General features: G+C 53.0%; 2 protein-coding genes across 2 annotated transcripts in view; one reads left to right on the forward strand and one right to left on the reverse strand.

Annotated features, from left to right (window-relative positions):
• Positions 1 to 14282, reverse strand: part of STX6 (syntaxin 6) — an 87369-nt gene extending 73087 nt beyond the window's left edge. Inside the window, exon 1 of the mRNA XM_009275915.1 lies at positions 14226 to 14282. Within this exon, the coding sequence (XP_009274190.1) occupies positions 14226 to 14282 (57 nt within the window). The remainder of the gene's footprint in view (positions 1 to 14225) is intronic.
• A 657-nt stretch (positions 14283 to 14939) lies between these two features.
• Positions 14940 to 25469, forward strand: part of CACNA1E (calcium voltage-gated channel subunit alpha1 E) — a 122023-nt gene continuing 111493 nt past the window's right edge. The window contains exon 1 of the mRNA XM_019471144.1: positions 14940 to 15358. Within this exon, the coding sequence (XP_019326689.1) occupies positions 14940 to 15358 (419 nt within the window). The remainder of the gene's footprint in view (positions 15359 to 25469) is intronic.

The following is a 25469-nucleotide window of genomic DNA, read 5'->3' on the forward strand; positions in this document are numbered from 1 at the left end:
CCCCCGCCCTGGCGTCTGTGGCTGGGGTTGCTTTGGGGATTGTCAGACTACGCTGCTCATCTAGTGCTGAGCCAGGATTGCACCTCTGTAGCAGGTGCGTGGGGCTGGTCCAGCCCTTCCTCTTGAGTGAGCTGAGACTTCCTCCATTTCCTGTCTCCAGGCCCCAGCATTTTCAGAAATAACCAAAACCTCATTAGATTTGCAGGATCCCTCAGGCACACAGTGGTGGATTGGGATGGCAGCCTGTCCCCGGCTGCGCAGCAGGACCTAGAGGCTAAGCTTTGGTCAGAGCATCCCTGTGGTGCTGTGCCCTGCACTGGGGCTGGACTGGCTTGGATGCTGCAGCTGGGTGGCACCACCATGACTCTCTCCCAGCCCGGGATGGTGCACGCCAGCAGGGTAGGTGAGATGCATGGAGAAACCCTGTGAGGAAGAGGGGGGAGAGCTCACTCCAGCCAAAACGCTGTGGCTTGGCCACCCACTCGTGCCTGCCTGTGCTGCTGGGGACCGTCTCCCTCCCCAGTGCGGGACAGGGTGTTAGTCACATGCCGCCAGTGTTAGTCACGTCAGGAAGCGTGCCGGGGCCAAGGTGATGACGCCCATGTGAGCCAGGAGAGTCATAGGTAGAGCCTATTTTTAACAAGGATCACTCTGGGTCCAGAGGGGATTAATCGGTCCTGGCGCAGTGGCTGACATGGGGTCCCAGGACACCATGAGGGTCGGGTGAGCCACGGCAGGAGCTGCAGGAGACATGGGTGGTGCAGCCCAAGGTGAGCACCCGTGGGCTTTCCCCCCCTGCACACTGTAAGCATGCTGGGGCTGTGTTGCTGCTGCGAGGCTGGCTGGGGTGAGGGGCTCGCTGCCCAAGGCTTTCCTGGATGAAAAACTTATGGCTGGGTTGGAGCTGGCCCTGGGGATGCCAAGGAGTATCAGTAGCTCCATGCAGGCTTGGCTGGTGCCAAGCCCCTGTCCCTTGTCCACTGCCCTGCACTGCTGTGACCGGGCGCTTGGCATGGGAGCGGGTCTGAGCCCTGTGCATCCTGGCACATCACTCTGGGGGGATGCGATGGTCCCCGGGGTGAAGCACAGCAACAAGGATGGATGAAATCAGGCCAGGTCCTATTTGGTTTAGGATGAGCCCTTGTCCCTTCTGCCAGCCCTGGGTAAGTCCCTTTAGGTGACTTTAGCATGGTGGCTGCACTCTCGCCTGGGCAGTGTGGGGCCAGCCTGTGTTCCTGTGCCCCGCTTTGGACCCGAGGGCAAAGGTGTGGGTTTTACTTCTTAAATAACAAGCTGCTGAAGTGGATGCTGAATATGAAAGCAGCAAGGGACTGTGGTTAGTGTTGTCCTTTTGGAAGGAAACACAATAGCAAGCTGTTATGGAAGGGTTTTTTCTTCCTTCTTCCTTTTGACTTAATTTGGCATTCGCAGCGCGGGGAGTTTCTGGGAGATGGCATGAGGCGGCTTCTACTCCGGGTTTTTTCTTTTCCTTGCTACAGTAGCTTTAGAAATTTATCATCACTGCTCTGGTTTTGGGCTTTTTTTTCTCTGGCATATGGAAGTAGCAAGCTTGGAATAAATGCGATTCGTTAGCCGTTTCAAGCAGGCTGTACGTACACGGTGCTCTACGTCTCATGGCAGACTGGGATTTTTAGAAATGCTCTGTACTGGCCTTGTGTTAAAGCTCCTGTGGGCTGCGGAGAGCACCCGAGCCTCTTTAGAGGATGCATTGCTTGGTGTGTAGCATCCTTGGTCAAAACCTGCTCGGGGGGGTTAGGCTGTGCAGTGGGGTCTGTGCCCATAGCACTACTTCCTGGGCTCCAGATGTGCTGGGTCACATCTGGACCAAGCAGTGCACCATAGCTGTGTGCTTAGTGCTGTGGTCCCCATCCAAATTGTTCACTTTGATTTTCAAATGGGATGAGAAAGCCCAAAGGCGAAAGGAGGCGTTGGCTCGGCTCCTGGCTGTTTGATGGGGCGGTGCGGGAGACACCCAGCTCTCGGCAGCGGGGTGAATACCTGGGCTTGATCTTGGACCCACACCAGGCTACAGGTGATTCAACGCTTTGGCTGGAGGTCCGAGGTGGCTGGAAAGAGCCTAAAGCCGCTGTGGACTATTCTTGCCTCTAAGAAGTTTCTCCAGAGGGTTAACTTGGGCACTGAGGCTGCGTTGAGTCTTGTGTCTAGAAGTCCCTCAGTGGCTGTGTGTGATCTGCAGTCAGCCTTGCATCCCCCGCACCATGGGGATGCTGACTGCTTGGAAAGTTCTTCACGGTCGGCTTGACAATTTTTTTGTGCACTTGCTGGTGTTAACAAGCTTCGCTGTTGCATTTCTGAGGCCAGGTTTTCTGTGCAAAATAAAAATAAGTGTGGTGGAAATGAGCCACAAGTGTGAGCAGCGAGGAGTGGCTTGGGGAGGGGTGTGGGTATGAGTGGGTGCTCTGGCAGCCGGACCCGCAGTCGGCGCTGGGTGATGCAGGGTGTCTTGGGAGGCGCAGGAAGGGCAACTATTGGGAGCGCTGCAGATGTGTATCCTCCGTGAGTGGCTTGTCTCGTACGGAGCGAGACATGGTCTGTGTGTGCAAGCCCAGTGATGGATGGGGAGATGTCCTGAGGGTGTGTGGATTGCGCCTGGGAGGTGGCTGGTATGTAGGGTGTCTGCTCTGGTCTGTACTTGGCTGACAAAGGGGGTGGCCCATATGGAGTAGCTTTGACTTGAAGGTGCTCAGTACTTTGGCTCAAGGGTGTTTTTGGAGGAGAGATGGGACAGGTTTATGTCTTGGTGTCCAACTGGTGCTTCCTTGATGAGGGATTGTGTCCAAGAAAGGGAAGGGCAGGGGGAGAGGGGACAGCGAAGGGCTGGACACAAAACCGCCTTCTTCCCCATTGGGATGCTAAAATTTCACTCGGAGGCTTTAGGCGAGAAAAAAGGACCAGGACAGACCAGTTGCCTTCACCTATTTTCCTGGACACCAGTGCAGGTTATGAGCTGAGCATCACTTGCAGAGGGGGTGATGAGCTGAGCAGTGCTGACCCCTGTGGAGCCTGCACCGGGTGCTCTCTGAGACTGAGAATCCCGTCTGGGTGCTCACAGGCTTTAAGCATCTTCTGTTTTCAGCTGGGGACTGTAACAAATTGCTGGCCTGTCTGTAGGGGCTGTCCAGCCCATTGCAGTCAGAGGGAAAGGTGTAAAACCCAAGGAAGCATGAACGTTGTGTTCCTGGATGGTGATTCTGCAATAGCGTGTAGCATAACGGGGTTTTAATACAGCCCCAGACAGACCAACAGGCACTGGAGGAAGGCTGGAGCCCTTGCAAGCAGTTCTGTTGGTGGCTAACACACAAACAAGGTTTAAACCCAGAAAATGACCTGGTTTAAACCCTAAATGTTGTATGGGAGTTGTGTATCAGCTCCAGCTTGGGAAATGTGGATGTGTCAGCATGGTACCCTCCTGGGAGGGATGAATTTTGGTCACTGCCACTGGGATGGATGGAGGTGGGGGGCTGGGGACCATGAAGATAATTTCTTGCATCACCCCAGCTTGCTCAAACATCTTGCTAGTGCTCTGAAGCCTGCCAGCAGACGGTGGATGGCTGACATGGGAAAATCCATGGCGTTAAACTATTTAGGAAGGAGCAAGTGGGCAAGAGGAGAGAGGGGGAGTGACGCTGCCAGAAATAGCGTTGCCCGTTTCCGAGTCGCTGAGGCTCTGAAAGTGAATGGTCTCTGGTGTCCAGCATGAGCATGCACAAGGGGGGGGTGGTGGTGGTGGGCAGTGCCAAATTACACGGCAGCGCCAGACAGCTGTGCCAGAGGAGAAACCCCCGGGCGGCTGCAGGCTGAGTGACAACCGCCGGCAGTCTTGCGCTGCTGGTCCTCAGCCATCCTCGAGATGTCTAAAAATTACAGATGGCAGTTTCCTAGTGTAAAAAGAGCTGCATGCCACCCGCGGAAGAGCCTCGTTTGCCTTCCTGGAGACAGAGAGAGACGGATGGGGGGGCCACCAATTAGCAGCCGTTTCTGCACTCCACAACATGATTGCCGATGTTTGCAAATATGATAAAGTCCAAGCACAAACACTGTTGTAAAAGGGCCAAATTCATGATAGTTATGAGCTAATTCAGCTGTTGGGTATTATTTCAGTGAAGAGATGGGGCTGACAAGTGAAGCAGTCGGCTTGGGTCAGAGCAAAGCTCCTTCTAGCTCCGTGCCTGGTGTGGCTGCTCAGCCAGGACTGTGGAGGATGCTGGGCTGGACTGGTGCATGTCTTAAGAAATATAAGGAATAGTGTAAGAAATAGGATGTACGTTGCTCTTTGCCTGCTGGATCTTCCCAGGCTCTGACTATTGTCGGTGCAGAGCTTGGCGATTGCAGCTAGGCTGTCATTCCTGGCTGTGCCTGCCCTCCTCTCCTCCATGAATTAGTCTCATCCTTATTTTGAGCTCGTTTGCGCTGTGCGTAAGTGTCCCACGAAGCAGTTATCTGGCAGGAAGGTTGCTTTGGTATAAATTATTCCGAGTAACGTGCTTCAGAGGGATGAAAGAGCAGCAATGAAATAATGCCACAAATAAAGAGGAGAAGAAGGGGAGGCAATCGTGGTATTAACAGCTCTATGCCAGCAATTGTAGTAAACTGGTAAAAGAAGGGGAAGCGGAGTGCATGAGCTTTCTTCAAAAGAAGGAAAATTTTGAGGAGGAGAGGGAGCCTGACGATAAGGTGGTGGCTTTGATCCCAAAGGGAGGTGCTGGAATTGCTGGTGCTAATGAAGCAAGGCAGGCAGTGGGCGATAAAACACCATTGTCGCTGGGGTTTGGAGGGGGAATTGGCACCAGCATTTGGGGGCAAAGCTGCATTGTTGGAGGGAGGGGAGGCCACTGATGGCAGCTGGGGTCCAGCTGGACATATCCGAAAGAGCAGCGCCTAAAAATGCTGTGCTCTGTGCCTGTCCTCTTGCCCAGGTGGTTTCCAGAAGCGCTGACCTCTTGCTTCGCACCTTAGGGAAGCGGCTGGGCTTGTGCCCAGGCTGGCTTAGCCCATGACTCCCCAACGTGTCCACAAGCATGGACATGGAGCCTTTAGGAGCCCGAAGGAAGCACCCAGGCTTTCCTGAGGGATTTGGTGGTGTCCCCTGAGGAGAAGGGCTCCTGGGACTTCCTGGGAGTGTGTGCATTGGGTGGGAGGTGAGGACTGGGCACTTGCTAAGCCAGGTTACTAGTCCTGGTGGAAAAAGCAGGACTGCCGAAATGTTCTTTTTAGCTCCCCATAAATATTTGTTTTCCTCCCATCTCCCATACTGTAGGAGACTGGGGAGAAACTGGGCTCAGGGAATGAGCTCTGGGTGTGTGTGGCAGCTTGGAGTGGCTGAGGGTGGAAGGGACAGGTGAGGATGAGGAGGGGAAGGAAGGGCAGGGGCTGGCCCAGGCTTTTGCCCCTGAACAGCCGGGTGTCCTGGGACATGTTCTCCTACCATTTGTTTTCCTCCCATCTCCCATATTGTAGGAGACTGGGGAGAAACTGGGCTCAGGGAATGAGCTCTGGGTGTGTGTGGCAGCTTGGAGTGGCTGAGGGTGGAAGGGACAGGTGAGGATGAGGAGGGGAAGGAAGGGCAGGGGCTGGCCCAGGCTTTTGCCCCTGAACAGCCGGGTGTCCTGGGACATGTTCTCCTACCCTTTGGACCCAGCAGGGAAGCTGGTTGCTTGCTAAAGGGCCCTCAAGGCCCCATTTGTGCATCTGTTATGCTGACAGGCAAGAAATACCTTTTTATTGTCCATTTATCCTGACCCAGCTCAAGCCAGGATAAGGTAAAATGCAAATCCACTCAGTTCCCTGCAGTGTGTAAGGTAAACAGGGAAGGTTTATAGAAGACCTGGGTGAAGGAGCAAAAGGAAAACCTACCTTTCCTCCTTTTAGATTGAATCAGGAAAATCTTGCTCTACTTACCCAGTAATTTGGCCTGCTTGCGTGATGCCCACCCCATCAGGTGCTCTGGCTTGTCCTTGTGGCTGGTGAGGACCTCGCAGCCGCGTATGCATAGCACACTTTCTTCTCCTAGTCTTCAGCATGGCAGGACAGACTTATTCTCTATCCCCTTCCCTTCTTCACCATGCAATTTGTGCAAGAGAGTGTCTTTTTTTTCTTTGCACAAACAATAAGACCTTTTCAGTGAGTCTTTGTACATAATGAGAACAAAAGTCAAAGAAGAATAAAGCCTGCCGTCGCTCACCTTTAAAGCATCCCTTTGTTTTAACCTCTCGGGGTGCTGTGACTCCTTGTGCCGGGAATCTGATGTTTGCATGATCGTATAATTGCTTTTGTGGGTCTATTAAGTAATGACACACATTGTGGTTTGTGAGTCACCTCAGCGAAGGCACCGTTGGAAATGAGAACTCTTTCTCCCTGGCTTTGCTAGGTTAAACAAGAATTTTGTTGTTGTTTTTGTTAAGTTTCCCGGCTGGAGGGGAGGAGGGCAGTCTGAAAGGGCTGCCACTGAGCCCGGTTGGGGTGAAATGCAAGGAGGGAACCCAGAAGGCTGGCCTGGGAGATGGCCATGGGATGCTGTAGTCCGAGCCATGTGTGTCCTTCCTGCCCCATCCCAGCAGGCAGTTCCTGGCTAAGCCAGACGTTTTTGGAGAAGCTGTAAGCCGTAGCACGAAGCCAGAATCAGGCATGTGCTGGCGATTCCCGGGATGCACAGGGTGCCATCCAGACCGACAACCACCCTCTGGGGAGCCCAGACCGAGCAGCTCCTGGGTCTCATGGTCCATCTTGGGACCGTGTGTGTTCAGCCTGCCTTGGCACGGGGGAACAAACTTTTCCTGGGGCAGTGCTCAGGAGGCCTGAATGCTTCATGGTTCCCCATTTTTCCTTCTGTATTTGCATCAAATCCTCTTTGTATCTGTGGTTTCAAGCTGACCTGGGTTTCTGATCTGCTACATCAAAAGCAATGCCCTGTTCTCAGCCCCTTCCTGCATGCTGCCTCATTTCAGGTGCTCCAGAGTGAGGAGCAAGGGCTGGGCTGTCTTCTGCCAGCAATGTTTCCCAGAGACCTATTTATTTTTTTTTAAAGCATTTTCTTTTTGTGTTGCACAGCAACTTCTAACACACCCTGGTTCATGCTGGCAGCTCCTCTCTATACCTTGGCAATTCTTGCAGCTGCTTTTGGGCTGAGAGTGATGGGGACTGATGCTGAACCCTGATGTCATTTGGGGTCACTTGTCCTCTTTGAAATGAACTAGCTTAGGCTGAGTTACGGGGCTGGGCTCGGCTTCCCACATCCCCAGGTGCAGGAGCAGCCGAGGTGTGACGTGCAGAGCCATCTCTGCTGCTGCATGCTAATTAAAGCATAAATTCAGGCTGTCCTTGGGATGGTGGTGCTCTGTCTGTGACTACCTGTATGCACTGGCTCTTGGCTTGCCAAATATCCAGGGAATGGCAGGCTGGGATGTGGAGACGCTGCTCTCCCTGTGCCCACGGCTGTGCGAGGGGACGGTTTTGAGGCCTATGAGCTCAGGGCTGTTTCCATACATGCACTTTATGTTGGCTGTCTGCCCTGCATTGCAGGAATGATAGGCAGCCCAGGAGGATCGTTGTGCCTTTCTGAGGAAAACCTCCTTGCGGTGGGAGCCAGAGGGAGGAGGGCAGTGTGGCCCCAGAGGGGTGACAGCCTGCACTCTTGTGCAGGAGCAGAGTTATATTCCTGGAGGGTGGCCCGGTGATTACAGCTGGAAATTATCTTAAGAAGTCCTTGCTCTGCCCTTCTTTGGAAAGTAAACTCCTAAGGGCACGCGCTCTGGCTGTGTGTGCATATAGTTCCAAGCACTGCTGGTTTCTAGATGCTGCTGTTGCACAGATTACGGCTTTCTTTCCTGTGCCCGATTATTTCTATTGCCAGGCTCGGTCCTGTGCTGTTTGCAGAGCAGCGGTGCTGTGCTAGGCGAGTCCAAGTCCAGCACTTGCCTGCTGGAGTGATACCTCTCCCCTTGGCCCTGCTGAGGGGAAGAGCTTGTACGAGGAAGGGAAACGCTGAGCTGTGCCGGGCATCGTCCTGCGTTCCCCATCTCTGCCCGTGGCTGATGGCACACACGCTATTAGGTCTGCCTGTGCGTGTTTTCTCTGCCTTCTGGGGTTGGAACTGGGATGCTGGTGTGGGGCTGGTATTGGGGGTGGCAGGTTGCAGGCATGATGGATGTGCGATGAGGGGTACCTTGCCTTGAGATGCAGAAACATCTGCCTGTCTGGCACTGAGGGGCGCAGGAAGAGGTGAAGGGATGAGACGGTCCCAAAGGTGGTGCTGGAAGAAATTTGGGCATCGAGTTGTTTGTCAGGATGGGCATTCCCAAGCACCAGGACACCTTGCTGTCCATGCCTGGTGCTACCCCATCACTGAAATCCCTGTGTCAGGCCAGCCAGAGCCTCACTGCTGCCCCAGCAGCATCGTGCCTGCCCCTGGCCGTGCCCCGAAAGCATCCTCAGGCCTGGGGCTTACTGCCTACAGCCAGCCCTGGGGCTGGGGGTCCTGCTGCCCTGGCAGTCTCTGGCTCTCCTGCCTCTCTGTGCCGGAGATGGAGGGCTGATTTCTTTGACATACATTTATATAAATAATAGTGGTGGTGTTTAACAGTTGCTCTTAAAGGAGAGATGAGATAATTTCATGTTTTGATATTCTTAAAGCTGATTCCCCTGGGAGCGGTGCTCTTCGGGAGGGCTCTGGTATCTGGGGCTGTGCTACCCCGCTGCTGGCACAGGCAGAGCCCTCGCACCCGCCATGAGCTCGCTGGCCTTTGAGATGCCTCCTAGTTGGGATGGGGTCTGTGCAGCAGCCTGGCCCCATCCAGGCTCAGCATGGCTTTTCCCGGGAAGCAGAAGTGGTGCTCAGCCCTGGGGAGTGGGCTCTGCCGCTGGAGCATCACGCCACCCTTGAAAACCCTGGCGTGGCAGAACAAAAGCTGTTTCCCAGACAAAAGGTTGTCTGTCTGGTGCAGGAGCATCTCCCAGTCTGAAGCAGCCCCTGGGTATTCGGAGCTGTGCTCTTTCCTCCATCTGATCTTTACAGTCATTCTAGGGATCTTTGTAGTGTCTTGGCACTGTGAAGGCCCAAAAAATAGTTTATTATATGTGAAAGGGTGATGAGAAATGAATGCTTCTTGAGAAATGAGCCCAGCGGCCCTTCTTTGGTTGCACCATGTCCCTCTGCCCCAAACACGCTGGCATGTGCGGTGCTGCCTTCCCCCGGCTCTCCTGTATCGGGACGCTTGACCTGATCCTTTCACCTGCACCTTTTGCTGAGCATAGGAATAGGTCTGCGCAAGGAGCATTTGCCTGTAAATGTCTTTTTCTTTCTTTCCCACCTTGCTTAAGTCTCTCTATTACTGGTGTCGTACAAAGCTCCCAAGCATGGGATGCAGCACTGGCTCTTGCTGGGTACGTACCAGGGATGCTGGGAGCAGCTCTTCCCAGCAGAGCCGCTGCAAACCTGCCAGTGGTGGGGGCTATGGGAGGGGGGTTTAATCCAACAAACTTTTCCCCAGTAACAAATGACTCAACTAAAAATAGCTCACCCTCGCCAGCTGGCTCCTGCAGCCACCGTGCTGCGCAGACTCAGCTGCTGCATTCGGTGTAAGATGGAGGAGCTGGAGGACTCGGGGGGGTGTCCACTAGGGCATCCGTGCCACTGCGAGGAGAAGTGCACGTGGCAGGAGAGGAAAAGGCCATGAAGATGAATCAGTCACTCACAGCCCATCTGTCTCTATTTGGAGGGGCCCCATGCTGAGTTTCTTCCTAGTGCTCTGAGGTTTAGTGCTCTGCTGAGCTGTGCTGCATGAGCTCTCCTTCTCTCCTTGAGCAGGGACTAATGATTAGCAGCTCGGGGTAAGCACGGCTCAGTGGAGAGAGGCAGATGGCATTTGATTGTCCTGAAAACCAAGTGGCCTCTGTGGCCTGGGAGAGGCAGGTTAGTGAGCCAGAGGGAAGGAGTGGCAGTGGATGGATTTGGAGCATCCTTGTGCCCCAGGAAGGATGAAGTGGGGCTGAGATGGCTGAGCATGTGAGTTCCCAGGGAGACCAGCCAAGGTTGGGGAAGAGACGTCCCCTGTGGGCTGGTGAAGCGGAGGAACCCTGCCTGGCTCGGGGTGTCCCCAAGATGCTTGGGGGCAGCATCCTAGATGCTCTCCTATATATATATATATATATATACACACACACACACACATGTGTATATAAATATGTATATATACACACACACATCTTCCGGAGGGGTTTGCTCTTGTCCCTGTTGTGCTTTCTCCTTGCTCATTCAGGAGAGAGGAGGGACACTTGCTCAAAAGGGGAAGCAGGAACATCAGAGCAGCTTCTTGCTCTGATGCTGCTGTTGAAATCATCCCCCAAATCCCCAGGGAAGGCTGCTGGGCTGATGGACCGTGGTTGGAGGACTCTGGCAGCTTTGCTGCTTGTTGCGTGCAATACAGCCAGGGTTTATCCATTCTGGGCTGAGGCCTCATGTCCTCTCCAGGAAGGGGTCTCTGCCTCCCTGCTCACCTGGGGCTCGTGGCAGCGCTGGAGCTCAGTGCTGTGGTGCCGGACCCTTGTGCTGCCTCAGGAAGATCAACCCCCACAGGCCAGCACAACATTAAGCCTTTCTGCTTTAACTCTGGGGGTTTTGGTGAAGGTTATTCAGATTATGGAAGCAAAGAGCTCTCCCAGAGCCTTAAGTGCCGAGTGTAGTTATTATGGTAATACATAGTTACTTGGCTAAAGACTTGATTGCTGCCATTGTAACACATACACAGAAAAAAACCCTAAAAGGAATTTCCTGTTTGTAGGTCAGTGGTGCTGCTGGGAACCTGCTTCTCACTGCAACTCTTTATTAGTTAATCAGCTGCTAGAAGGAAAAAATGAAGTATGGTGTGAGAGTCCAGGGTCTCCTGCCTGCAGAGGCTGTATTCCTTGGCTGTGGCGTGTGGTTTGGGTTGAGATAACGGGGTTGAGTCACCTGGCAGCACGTGGTCATCTTTCAAGGATGTCGCAGAAGACCTGTGCATGTCTCTTCTATCACTTGTCATGCTGGTGCTGAGGTCTCGAAAAAGCTGTTCTTGGTGGTTTGTGGGGTGGGATGCTGCCCTGGGTTGTGTCCCATTTCAGCCCGTGTTGACGTACAGGCCAAGGGTCAAGAGGTGCTCACTGCGCTGTCCCTGTTTGGCCGTGGCAATCCCAGCATGGGAGGGGATGTATGGATGCTGGGTGTGATCTCTCTAATGAGATCCCTATTAGATGGGGTGAGCTCCAGCTGTGCGTTGTCACAGCTGGGTGGTCTGTGTCCTCAGATGTCCTGCACTGCTCCCAGCTACTGTGCAGGTGAAAGCAAAAGTGCCAGCATTTTCACAACTGAATATCCATACTCTAATTCAGTTTGACTGCTCCCAGAGCCCTGTGGCCATGGTTTTGTCTCGACTTCTCTGCTGCAGGAGCAAACAGTAAATTTCCTCACTCTTATTAGTTTTAGCCCAAAATTTGGGAGCTAAGAGCCTCTAGAAACTTCATTTTCTGGTATTGAAAGCCTGCTATGTGTCACAACAGCAGCTGTTTCTCAGCTCTCCTGTATCAAATGCAGCCAAAGGCACCGTTGCTGTGCAGTGATGTCCTCTGCTGCTGCAGCAGTCGGGTGAGCGGAGGGCAGCGGGGGCTGCCTGGAGCCGCGTGCGGCTCTGTGCTGTGCTCTTGCCGTGTCCCGGCTGTGCAACCAGGAATACAGACCGCAAGCATCAGCTGGAGTCACCAGTGGGAAACCCGTGCGGTACCATGGCAGGGGGTTGGACAGGTGGATACGCTGTTTTCTTTTGCTTTTTTTTAGTTATTAATTGTCATTAACAGAGCTGCAAAGCCATCTTCTGTGCAGCTGTTAACAAGGAGCTGTGCGGCAAACCTGAGTTTATTCCCACACGAAGGCTGATTTGCAGCTGGAAGTGTTTGGAGGCACCGATACACACCTGAGTTGTATGTTATTAAGCAAACCCAGTGTGGAGGTAGGACTGCTGGCTGGCTGCGTGGTCCCGGCTTCGGCCATGGCCTGTTCCCAGTGGATACCGAGCTGTGGGTTTCCACAGACAGGATCAGAAGATAACTCCATGTTTTCAAAACTGACCACGTGTTGACTTGCCATAGGTTTCCCTTTTGTGGGAGGCAGGGCTGGCGTTTAAACAGCAGAAGCTGAATTATATGAACAAATGTGGTGTTTTTCCCACTAATCCGGATTTTGTGTAAAAATAAAGTGAGCTTGTTTTCGGTGTAAAGGGGGAACCAAAGGCTAGAAGATGGGCAGATGCCCTGATGTCAGATGCTTCATACGCGGTGCGTGGCATCCCATGAGCACACTTGTTAGCGCGTAGCCTCATCGGCTTTCCTTAACAAAATGTTCTGGCATCCTCCCTTCTCTGCTTGTCACTTCTCCGGAGGGAACGTGTCTTGTTCTGCTGGCAGTGTGAGCCCTGTTTGCTTAGGCGGAGGCAGAGCTAATTATTTCTGTTTATTTCCTCAAACTTTCTCAGTGTTTCATTTGAGGGCTCTGCTTGACCTTTTTCACTTGTCTCTAAGCCTGGGAGTCACCAGTGTCCCTGGAGCAAGCCTGGTGGGAGATGCATTGGTAGGCATCAGGAGAGCCGGTGTCCGTGTGCATGCTGGACCTGCCCTTGGGATGTGCCCTCGTTTGCTCTTAGCTAATTGTCCCTGCAGCTCTGCTGCAGCCATGCCGTGGCTGAAACCTGGAGTGCTCGTGCTTGGTATGCAAGAAAGCCTCCCATCCTCCCCGAGGGAAATGCTCAGGGAAGAAACAGGGCTGCAGAATTGTTGTTTAAAAAAAAAAAAAACCAGAACCAAAAAACCCCACAAAAACAACCAAAATATAGACCAAAAAAAAGCCCCCAAACCCCAAAGGAAACCTGGCGTGGTTACACGAGTTAAACTTTAGCAGGGGAGGGCTGAAAATGAACAAAGCAATATGAGAAGGAAAAGCATCCATTAGGAAAATCAGAAATTGTAAAGGTACCCAGGACTGGATTGAAAAAGTAATTACTTTTTTAAAAGGCATTAATTAAGTGGCATGGGTAAGCAAAGTAGTGAAGGCTGGATTGAAAAAGTAATTAATTAATGCCTTTTAAAAAAGTAAGTGGCATGGGTAAGCAAAGTAGTGAAGTGAAGAATTTGTTTGTAGCTTTCAGTGGGAGCAGCCAAACTCTTCTTATCGATGTGCTAATTAATTTGCTGAGGCTCTTAACGGTAGTTGCCTTCTTCTTTCTGGAGAGCTTGCCAAGGGGTGAGTATTCCTTGGGCCAGGCAGGTTTAAATTTTGGGGCAACTTTAGACACTTCATATTTGCAGTGCAGCACCGCAGACCTGAAGGAGACAGGATGCTTCCCTGGCTATGCTGTGCACCCCTTCCCCTGTAGCGTGGGGATGTCAGGCTTATTTTGGCTAGCATGGGAGCCCATGCTTTGTTTTGTCCCCTCAGTCACTCTTGGATTTTTGTCTATATTTAATTTCTTTTTGCTCCTGGTGTGGTGATTTCCCAGCTTTTCTCCCGACTGCTGTTCTTGCCTCCCTGATTGCTCTGGAGGAGGAGTTCAAGGTGCCTCCAAACAACACCCTGGGAAGGGGCTAAGATGACTGATGTGCTCAATTTGCTGCGTTATTGCCATATTTCAGGAGGCTTAAATCTTCCTTTCCCTTGCTGGGTTGTTTTCCCCTCATGTCAGGGATGTAGTTAGGAAGGGGGTGACAGCCCTGGTGTGAAGCGCCTGCTGCCTTGCTCTTTTCTCTCATCCTCTCTTTCATCTCCATCATGGAGAAGTGCTGGGGAGGGGAGGGAATTTCAGGGACTGCCGGAGTGAAGCCCTTCCTGCAGCAATAACGTACTGAACGGAGCTTCTCCAACGTGACAATAAAGCATTTCACCACGACAAGGCTTCAGGTCTATTCTCAGACATAAGCATCTCCTGTCTATAGAGCATCATCTATTTTGCTTAGCCAAGGAGCGTTGCTTGGTGCGATGTTTCTGGCAGCATTCCTGCACCTTTCGCTCCAATGTGCAGTTCCCGAGTCAAAGCTGCGCATTGACAAATCCAGCCTCCTAAGCTGCTGCTTGTCTCTGCCAGGCTGCCTGGCTGTCATCCCGCAGGCGTGGGGCTGGAGGGAGGACATGGCTGCTCTGGCCAGGGATGCTCCAGTGCTGCGCCCACCTGGCAGGCAGCATGCGAGGGCACTGCACCATCTGCTGGCATGCCTGCCACTTGCATGGCCCCTGCCTGCATGGGCAGCCGAGTGCGGGCAGCGGCTGGCTTTTTGGCGAATGCATGGCTGCCTGCTGGGCTGGATGGAGAGAGCTGTACTGTGGGTTACCAGGTCATGCTCTCAGCTGAGCTGTGTTGTGCCAGCCCCTTTTATTCCCCTCAACCCCCTGCAAAAGCAAAAAAAAAAAAACCAACCCCAAGAGAAAAAAAATAAAATAACAAAAGCAGCAGAGTAGTGGTTTGATCCAGGTCTCCCAAATCTCCTCTTTTACTGTCTATGAGACAGCGTGGGGGCTCATCACGTTGTGATCCAGCCACGGGGAGCTGTGCTGCTCTGAGGACCCCACGGAGGGCTGGCTGTGGGGTCAGAGGGCTGTGGGGTCAGAGAGCTGCAGGTTCAAGAGGTGCAGGGGTGCCCAGATTGGGAAGGAGGAGGAAAGCAGTAAGGCAGGAGGTGCTACCCGTTCCCCTCGCCTTGGGGATCCAGTGTTGTGTGCCCTGTGCCTGGTTTGAGAGGGTCCAGCCCAACAAACCCAGAAGAACTGGGACTTTCAGTTGGTGTGGGAGGAAGGGAGGGAATTGGGGGGCAAACGGAGCAAACCCCTGAGCCTCCCCTCTCTGTCTTGTGCCCCTCTAGAGTGATGAGCTACAACAGCACCAAAGATGCTGGGATTCGGCACGTGCTCCGTCAGCGCCCCAGCGCCGGGTAGGGCGGCTGAGCTGGATGCTGCCTCCCCCCGCTATGTCCTGGCCCTGCCCGAGGAGGAGACGTGGCGCAAGCACCGGCTTGGCCTGATGCAGACCACCCAGTCCTGCAACCTGCTGGAGCCCGAGAGCCTGGCTGAGGCCCTGGTCTTGCGCGCCGCCAGCTTCGATGCCCTCTACGAGCCCCAGTCCCGGCATGCTGATGCTGGCACGGAGATGGGCAGCACCTTCGACCTGGGGCTTGGCCAGTATGTCCCCGTGAGCCCAGATGTTATCAAGCGCCGGCGGGGCGGGCTGATCGAGCAGAGGGACATTATCAAGGCGCATGAGGCGCACAAGATGCAGAGCACGCCGCAGGCACGGAGGAAAGAGTGGGAGTAAGTACCGGACAGCCCCCAGCCCAGGTGGGCAGCTGGGGGGAGCGGGAGCATTCGCAATTCTCCACGGGGCTGGTGGGGGGGTTGTGGGGTGTCATGTCAGTGTCACCCCCATGGAGCAGCCAACACCAGCCACGCTTGATCTTCTGGTGCTCCTGAGCTGGGCTACTTTTCCCCATTGCCTTTGTTTTCCAGGGAGGGTTTTTAAAGATAGGGAACAACTTGAAACAGAGGGAATGAGATATTTTGGGTTTTTTTTCCCCACCCTGCCAAACCTCTTCTGGGTCCTTTCTTCTCCCTGTGCTCTTAAAACTGATGGGATGTGTGGTCCTGCCTCCGGCAGCTGGGACCTCGTGCAGCACCCGTCCTGCTCTGCCCTGGGGCTTGGCACATCCCACAGGTCCTGTAGGGCTTGGGCTGGTCTGAGCCGGCTGGACCATGGTATTTTCCTGATGGGGTGAGTTTGCGGGGTGTGTGCGAGAGATGGAAAGAGATACCAGTGTGCCATGTGTGGGAGGCAAATGTTTGTCAGCCGAAACGGTCAGAGGTGCTTCTCTCGGCTCTGAGCTGGAGGGTGGCATCTGATGGGAATGGCGCAAAGGAGCCTCTGCGGAGGAGGGGCTTCCCCAAATCGTGGGGCCGTTAGTGGGATGGAGAGCCTGGTAAAAGGGAACTTGGAAGTTCTCTGTCTCTGAGAACTGGCTGGGATGGAGTTCCCCTTGGCTGCAGCAGGGCTTTTGGATGCATTTGGGATCATCGCCTTCTGCTTTTACTGTGGCTTGAGCCCTGCTGCAAGGGGATTTGTATTTAATCTGAAGAAGTGGCTAAGTTCCCCTGAATCAGAGCAAGCTGGAGACATTAATGAACCTGGGAGAATGGAAGAGAAGTGTTTGGCAGAGCTAGAACCCGCTTATTTTACTTATTATTTTCCTTTAATTAATTTCTTCCTGTAGTTTGTATTGGTGCTGCAAAAGAAACCTAGCTCCAGGTCCTGTACTGTTCTCCCTTGCCCAGCATTTGCTGCACAAACTGCATTTAAATTATAAGGTTCCCCCCCTTGTGTCTACTCAGCAAAATTGCCTGGGATAAGCTGCTGCAGAACATCGTGCTCCAGTATCGCTGGTCCGGAGCAGCTCCCTGCATTGGGCAGTTTATTTGGGGAATAATCAAAGTACTATAAAACACTGGGGTGGTGAAGGAGGTGGGAGCCCCTCTATTAATTAGATGCGGCATGTTGTTTCGGTGAGATCCAGGTCAGTGGTCCACTTGTTTGAAGCGGGTGGGATTTCTTTGGGATGCTTTGCATGATAAAATTGCTTGTGATAACACTGAGGCTGCTCCTGCCTTTTTTTTTTTTTTTTTTTTTTTTTTTTTTTTTTTTTTTTTTTTTTTTTTTTTTTTCTTTTTTTTTTTTTTTTTTTTTTTTTTTTTTTTTTTCCCTTTTCCCGCAGCCCCTGAGCAAGGCAGGCTCTCCTCAGCCCTTTCAGCTCAGTCCTCATCCCTTTGCACTCAGGGAACCTCCTGGCTGGTGACTCAGGAAGCCCCACGCAGGGGAAATAAATTGACATATGGGCTCGGCAAGTGCTCGGTGCCTTGTTATCTTTCGCGACCCACCAGGGATGCTAGATGAATAAATCATGGCTGGGCAGGAAGCAGAGGGATGGCCTCGTTAATTGTCGACTGGCGGAGCGAGTTCCTAGAACGGCTGCTTGCTAATTAACTGCCTGGATGACTACAGCTCTATTTCGTGGCAGGGAGATGAAGCCGGAGCCCTTCCTGTTCATACCATGTGGGATGTGCCCCTTTTGCCGCTGCCGGCTTCTCCATCTAGCAGTAACTCAAACACAAAGTCTAATATTTCTGTCTTTAATGCAATGGGAATATGGAGGTGGCTGCCATCCCAACCTCTCCCTGTTTAATTGGGTGTTTCCCCAGGCTGGTAGGGTCCAGTCTTTGCATTTCCCAGCTCTTGGATGCTTGGTTTTGGCATTTCAGCCTGCTTTACAATGGTTTTGTTGGTGTGCGTGGGAAGTCATGTCTAAGGCAGGCGTCCCTGAGATTTGGGATGGGCTGTGCTCCCTTCACCAGCCTGGGCTTGTTGTTGTCAGGGTCTGGCCGTGGGGCTCTCTCTTTGCAGATGCCCAAGTCCACGGCCCGCAGGAGGTGGAGATACTGACACTTTGCAGAAGCCCCCGGTGCTGGGGGGACACCGGGTTCTGGCACGGACAGCAGCCCTCAGGCTTCGCAGACCTCATGTCCCACCAAGGACCGGAGAGCCCCACTGCCTGTCCTGGCCAAGTCCCTTCCCGGGGAGCCGGAGATCTCGGCACGGCAGGCTGAGCCCCAGAGGGCTGGATCTGTGCCTCTCCCAGAGTTAGATGCCCTGATACCCCTTCAGCCTGCAAAACCCACATGCCAGAGGCTCCTGCTTTAACATCAGACTCATAAACCAGTGAAGTTTCCCCCAAAACTTTGCCAAAGTCCAGGCCGGTGTGCAGAGCTGGTAACCCCAGTGCTGTAGCTGCTCTCTGGGACTAGATGGATAGCATGTGGGGGAGAAAAAGCAAATTAATTTCCTTATCTATGATTTTATTAGTAATAATGTGGTTGCCCTGTGATTTAATTTTCAGAAGGGCCCATCTCGCAGGTGGCTATGGGTTGAATCACCCTAGGGGCTTTTGCCTGGGAGGTCTGGTGCTAACTCTCCCGGTGAGCACTGCTGAGCACGGAGCTCAGCCATTGGTGGGGGTGGTATTCTCCCATGGCCCCAGCGTGGTGGTGGGCTTTAGATGGAACATGGGAAACCAGGAAAATGGCTTTTCTGCTTGGTTTTGAGCTGTGGCAGACCCAGGGGGATGGCTGGCTTGCCCATGGGGTCAGGGCAGGCCCAGAATAACTGCTTCCCTTCCCCCCCCCCCCCCCCCCCTTCTTTTTGTCAAAACTTGATGAGTTAAGTTCAGGGAGGTCAGAGAGGTCTGCACCTCCTTCACAAGACTTCTGGGGAGTTTTTGGTTAAACATTGTGCTCCAAGTGCTGTCTGTCTTTCACGGGATAACTCTGACACGTGTTTCTGTCATGAGTATCTGCTTGCCTTGGTCAGGGCTCCGGGAGCGACTGGGTAGCTGCTGGAGGTCCCCTCGGGCTCCTGTTTGCCAGCTGTGGCTGGGGGGCGTGCAGTGGGGTGGGCACGGGGAGCGAGTGCCACGTGTGCCTCTTCTCTGCTGCACAAGAGACATCTGCTCCCCTGGGGCAGCTTTGTCTTTGGAGATGCGGCGTTCCTGGTGTGCAGCCAGATGTTTGTGTGCAGCCGCTCTTGTGCTGGGTTGCGATGAGGGAAGAGAAGTGAAGGCTTTTTCTTACTCATTGGTGTTAGCGTCAGCAGGTCTGATCCCTTCCAAGCCTCCATCCCTGTTGCCTTTTGCCAGTAAAAAACCCACAAGTGAAATGTGCTTTCCCCTTAAGATGGAATAAGAATAGGAGGGGGAAAATGCTCTTTTCCCTATTTTTTCATGGGGAAACTGAGGCAGAGAGCAGAAAAAGGTCTACCACGTGCTGCTCAAGCATGTGCAGGGCAGTGGCTCTGTGGGAGGCTTAACTTTATGGTGAAGGGTTCATGTACCAGCCCACCTTGTTCTTGTGTTAGGGGACTTAAGCCCAAGGCAGACACTAAAACCCATTTTCCAGCGTCCCAGCCTGATGCCCTGCCCTGCATCCCACTATTCACACGTTAGGGTTGGCGATGGTATTTGCTGTGCTTCAGCAAGGCTTGGCCTACTGCTGCTTCGTGCAGTGGTTGAATCACCGGTGTCTTTGCTGTGTACGCGTGGCAGCATCATTTGGAGTATGGCTGAGAGAGAGCTCAAAAGAAAAGCTCCTTGTTAAAATAAGCAAACTGGGAACCTCCTGTGGCTTCTCTAGGCTGAGCAGCTGCTTCCTTAGCTGATGGTAAGGACAGGTGGAGCTACCCGGGGAACATCCCAGAAAAGCCTCAAGCTGAGTTTGCAGCAGAGAGGACCCAAACCTGCCTTGCATGGCTTAAAAACACGCGTGCATGGATATTTGTTTGTGCAATTGGGGGATGCAAGTTGTGCCCTCATTTTGGAATGATATCTACAGCAAGGATGCATGGAAAAGCCTGATTCCCAGAGGTCAGGAAGGGAGCACGGGAGATGGGGAGAATGGAGGGAAAGCAGCTGGGTCGTGGTACAGTTTGGAGGTGATAGTGTGGAGGTGGGATGCTGTAATTCAGTGTTGAAGTACCTGGGGCTCAGAGGTGATGGGTCGCAGGTTCCAGTGTCCTGTGGGAAGTGATCCCCTCTGCCCATGGTGCAGGACAGAGCTCCTAAAGGATAGGGTTGTTAAAAGCAATCTCCTGTCTTGTAGCATCCTAGAGTTAATGGCTTTGATGCTGGGAGCTTGCTAGGTCTTCCTTGCATGGTATGATCCACAGTGAGATCCCTGTAGCCCATCTGGGAGCCCGTGGTCCATGGAGCGGCAGGGCAGGAGAGCTTTCTGTTGCTTGCTCAGATCCGTACCTGCAACGCAGATCGTGGGGAGCCTGTTGGGCTGGAGCGTAATGTTACTGCAGCTCTGCCTTCATATGGTTTTATTGGAAGAAGTAAGAGAACAGAAGAAACTGTGAAAACGCACAGAGTGTTGCTAACAGATCTCAGGGGCTCTTTACGACTTGGCAGTCTCTGTCTGGTTATGTGCACACTCTGCATCCCAGATTACAAATGAAGCTGACTTTTTTAATCTTTTTTTTTTTTTCTCCTTGGTGCTGAATGAGACAAAGGGCCCCCTTGGCGTGTGCCGGGCTGCCAGCTCCATCGCTGCTTCCCAGCATATTCCCCGGTGCATCGCACTATCTGGGTTTAATTGGCTGCAGTGATGGAAAGGGCAGGAGCATGCATGGGGTGGCACTGCTGCTTGCTCCTCGGTGCCAGCGAGGCTGCCTGGGAAATGCCCCCGGGCTGGGGCTGCTTTGGCAGCAGCTGGCCCTGGCTGGACTAGCGTCTGTCACACCCCACCCCCCCCCCCCATCCCCCCCCCAGCTCTTCAGGAAAGGGACAAGCCCCAGGATGGTTCTGAGTTGCCATCACAGATGCCAGTAGCTCTGTGGCACAGTTTTGGGAGAGGTGTTGGATGTAGTGGGTGTTGCTGCTGTGCTGTAAGCAGCAGCGCTGCTCTGTGCAGCAGCTCCTGCCCATCCAAGTGGGCTCCGTGGGGGGCTGCTCAGTGCTGTCCTGCCCCAACGTGGGGCTGGACGCGAGGGGCTGGAGGAGGGCGCTGACTCTTGGCTGCAGCGTTGACATTGGGAGGGAGGGACCTACGAAATGGCAGCCCTTGCTCCCCATAGGTGCTGCCAGGGAGGGAGAAGGTACTCCGGCATCCCCTCCTGGTCTTGGCTCTGGCACCAGTGTCCATCACCCCTCCTCGTGCCTCCCTCCCTGACCTTGCCCTGGGAGGTAGATGACCTTCCTCATCCAGTACCTCTGCAGCGTCGGTCGCTGTTAGAGGCAGCTTAGCCACGTCCTTCGCTGCGGGCTCCTGTTCAGATGTCTGCTGCTGCGTGCCCAGGAGCTTGGGGGAACTGGGTGGGAAGGTCGGGGCAGTGCAGGCAGCTGGCAGGAGCTGTGGGGCCTCTGTGGGTGAAAGCCCTGAGGTGTGGGTGACAGGCAAAGCCAGGCTCCTGCACCTGGGAGCATCCTTCATGGAGATACATGCATGTCTCCTATGCAAGTCCTCTGCAACCTAGGGCAAAACAATTAACCTCTCCGAGAGTCTAACGAGTGTGTCTCAGTTAAGATGACTCTCCCTGCTTATGTTTTACCCTGCAAGAGTAGCAATGCAGGTGGTGGAAAGGGCTGTGGATGTGCTAAACCTGGGGACAGTGAAAGACGGCTTCTATCATGGTAACTTGGCCTTGAGCAGCAGAGAAGCATCTCTCCCAGAGGTATCTGCCCTGGACCTCCCTGCGCTCTCCCCCCTTCCCTTCAGTGCAGACCAAGGTTTTGATGCATGGGGAGGAGATTGCTTTCTGACCCTGGATGAACTCGAGTTCTGCTGAATGTCCTGGCAACAGCATGGAAATAGCAGCATCTTTCCCTGAACTGCCTCAAAGTCTGGGTTTCTGGCACACCCTGGAGGAAGAATTCCCTTTTTGAGTTAATTCAGGTGACTTTGCAAAGCCTTCCAAGGGCTGCTGGGAGGGTAGGCACTTACGGTTGGCCCCAGCTTTCCTGCACGGCTGAGGCCACTCTTCCAGGGAGCTGGGCTCGTTAGGAGCTGGTTGCTGAACGTGGAGGACGAGGCGGTTCCTGGTGGATGCCTCCGCTTGGGAGCTGTTGCCTCGCGTTTTGTCACTGCATCCTGGCACGCCTCGTTTCTGCTTCCCTTGCTGGAGTCTCAGCTGCAGCTGTGGGTGTCGGAAAGCTTCATTAGCACATCTTGGGGCTGTGTTGAAGCCATGTACCGTGCTGGGACTGGTTGTGCTTCCCAGGAACCAGCCTTAGGAGAGAGCTTCCCCCTTGGCCTGGGGCTGGCCAGGGCTCAGAAGCAAAGAATTGCTGGGAGGTGGTGAGGTGGGAAGGACCTCTGGAGGTCAGCTGGTCCATTGCCCTCCTCAAGCAGGGTTACCTAGAGCAGGCTGCCCAGGACTGCGTCCAGGCAGGTTTTTTAGTATCTCCAAGGATGGAGACTCTACAACCTCTCTGGGCAACCTGTCCCAAATACTCAGTCCCCCGCACAGTCAAAAGGTTTATTCCTTTGTATAAATGGAGTTTCTTTTATTGCAGTTTGTGCCCATTGCCTCCTGTCCAGTCACTGGGTGCTGCAGAGAAGAGCCTGGCTCTGCCTTTACTCCCCACCGTCCGGTATTCATACGCATTGATAAGATCTGCTCTGAGCCTTTTCCAAACAGGCTGAACAGCCCCAGCTCTCCCAGCCTCTCTTTGTAGGACAGATGCTCCACTCCTTTAGTCACCTTTGCTGGAGTTGCTCCAGTAAGTCCATTGTCTCTCCTGTCCTGGGGGGCACAGCACTCTGGATGTGTCTCACCAGGGCTGAGCAGAGGGGAAGGGTCACCTCCTCAACCTGCTGGCAACGCTTTGCCTAATGCAGCCCAGGAGGCTGTTGGCGCCTTTGCTGTAAGAGCACACTGCTGGCTCATGGTCAGCTTGGTGTCCACCAGATCCCTCAGGGCTTTCCCTGCCAAGCTGTTTCCCAGCCAGCATGTACTGGATTGTTCTTCCCCAAGTGCAGGACTTGGTATTTCCCATGAAGCTGAACTTCATACTGTTCCTCTGCCTGTTTCTCCAGGCTGCTGAAGTCCCTCTGGATGGCAGCACAGCCTTCTGCTTTACCAGTCCCAGTTTTATATCATCTCCCTGCACTGCGAGCATGATTCAGTGCAGCATACATGCAATGAAACTTCTGGTATTTCATACTTGTTTGCACCTTTGTCCTTTCCCTCCCCTGGAATAATCCAACCTGTTCCCCTCTCCCAGGCAGCCCCTAGCTGTCCCTATGTGATTCTGTTGGGGGGGTGGGGGGGCCTGTCTGCTGGCCAGGAAATGTTTGTGAGAGAGGTGCTTTCCAGCCTCTCAAGTGTGTATGGTTCACATTATTTTCTATTCACATTTTCTAAGGTGTAGTACACCCCACCCCCTCATACTATTTGTATTTAAGAGATGACAGGGTAATAAGATCATTCAGGGTGGAAGGGACCTCAGGAGGTATCTAGTCCAATCAGACTATAACTTATTTTTCATTTAACTCAACATTTTACATTTTAAAACATAGATGATGTCTTGTTGCGCACTCCCAGAATGGCATTTTCTTCATTTCAGACCACACAGTCTTCAAACTTGAGAAAGGTTTTTGAAAGTTTGGTGAAAACCCAGCTGTAAAGATTAGTGCACAACCTGTCCCCAGAGAGACTTGATCCTTGCAGACTTATCTGTACTATGGAAATGGTACTCCCACCTAACTGCACAAACAGATGCCAGCAACGGTGAAATTTCTACTCTGTGTGTATGTGTGGGACACGGTCTCAGTTCAGCTGCCTCTGAAGGCTTATGGGCTTTTCTGCACTTGCCAGTTCGTCCTTCCTAGTTCAAAGGGTGTTTGCTGTGTTTGTGCATGACAAACATTAATCCCTGGCTTGGACTGCTTGTGCTACGTGAGAGCTGAAAAAAAATCCATGTGAAACGTTAGGAAGGTCCCTGAAATTGTACTAAAGCAGCTTTCAGATGTGGCTTTTGGTTTCCCAAGGTGGCTTTGAAACATCAAGAGATGTTTCTTAGAAAAGCAGAGAGGAGAGATATGTTTCTTGTCTCCACTTACCTTTTGCATGCTCGATGGGAAAGTCTGTTCTGATCCTTCGGCGGAGGGTTATGGGTGCGTGGGTTACCCAAAACACATTGCTGTTTCTGTTGCTTGGCTTGTTTCAGGCTGACGCTATGCATGCCAGCAAGGCTCTCGCTCTTTAACTGAGAAAAACATGCTGGTGCTTATCCCTAGCCGTGGGGGACCGCACGGTGCCGAAGGAGATCAGCATGGCATCGTCATTCCCAAAACACACCTGAAAGAGCCGGTGTTGTCTCCTCTTTCATGGATGATGCTAATCAGCTCTGTGAGGGTTGCTTGATGGGAAGCAGCTTTCCTGTGAGCTTGGGGCACACCACTGTGGTGGATGATGCCGGAAAACATGCGTCATCTTCATGAGCTCTGATACCAACCACGAGTCCTTTTTTGTCATCAGAGGGGTTCCACAGGGGTCATTTTTTCCCCACTCTAGCTCGTGAGATGATAAAACAGTAGCTAACATGCTGTAACTCTCTTCTCTGTGCATTTGCTCGAGTGGAAATAAGCCTAAAAATTCTTCAATGAGCTTTTTCCCATTGAGGAATTGCACTCAGCCGTGCTTTCCTGGGGATGGGCGAGGGTGTTTGCCTTCGCAGAGGCTGTCGAGCTGATGACTGCCTGTCGCTGCAGCAAGGGGGACAGTTTTTTCGCACCTCCCAGCACTGAGTAGCTTTTGGAGAGAGGTTTTGCTCTTTGGCCTTTTCTCTTTCACAGGTTTGGAAGATGGAAGCAGCATCTCCTTCCTGGCTGCATGCCAGGGCTGGGGCTTCTCTGGCTGTCTTGAGCATCAGCTGCTCAGCGTAAGTTCAGACTTGCCGGAAAATTTTTTCAACAGCTCCATCTTCTCCTGGCTCTTGTCCTGACAATGTAATTTTATTGAAGGCACCCTGTTTGCTAGCAGGTTGCTTCTGAGAAAGCTGAGCCTGTGAGTTTGGCTTCATGAGATTGGTGATGGAGATGGTGGGTTTCTGGTCCAGCTTTCTTTTGATTGCCAGGGATATTTGCAGCCCAAAGGCAGGAGGCTCCTCCGTCATCCTGCTTGCTGGTACCGTGGTTGCTGTGTTTGTCTGACTTGAGAGCCTTGCAGGGCAGGCAGAGGATCAGAGAAAGCACAGATGATCCCCGGGCATGGACCTGCCTTTTGTGGGGATGAAGAGGAGATCTAAGGAGGAGAAAATCTTCCGCTGGCTTTGGCAGGAGCTATCGCTGCTGTGCCAGAGGGGTCACGAGGATGCTGGTGGAGAAAGTGAGGGATTTCTTCCGCTTCGGGTAGTGCAGAGGTTGAAAAAATGCCTTTAAAAACATCCCTCTCCAACCCTTTGGCAGGCTAGAAATAAGCTTTCTCCTGTTGACTGTCTATGGCTGGCCCTGGGGATGTCTTTTTTTGAGCTTGATCTCCTCATTCCCACGCATGCATAAAGCTTGGCGGCTTGGTGTTTCGGTTTTTGGCTGTGGCAGGATCTGCCCCCTCGAGCCCTGTTCTTGCAGGGCTTTGGTGGCAAGCAGGGAAATATCCCCCCGGGTCTGTGCTCCTTCCCTCCCTCCTCTCCTTGGTCTCCTCTTATCCATGCTGCCCAGTCCCGATCCTTTTGTCAGGGTCATTCTCAAAGAAAGATCCCTATTTTTTTCCCATTGGATCCTCTCAAGTCAGCCTCTCTGGAAGTACAATGCCCAAAACTGGACCCATCAGAGACAGGGGAGGATGGAGAGGTTATATCTCACCTGCTGCCAGCTCGGTTACTGT

This window comes from Aptenodytes forsteri, unplaced genomic scaffold (assembly GCF_000699145.1).
Source record: "Aptenodytes forsteri isolate BGI_AS27 unplaced genomic scaffold, ASM69914v1 Scaffold289, whole genome shotgun sequence".
In the NCBI taxonomy this organism is placed as follows: Eukaryota; Metazoa; Chordata; class Aves; order Sphenisciformes; family Spheniscidae; genus Aptenodytes; species Aptenodytes forsteri.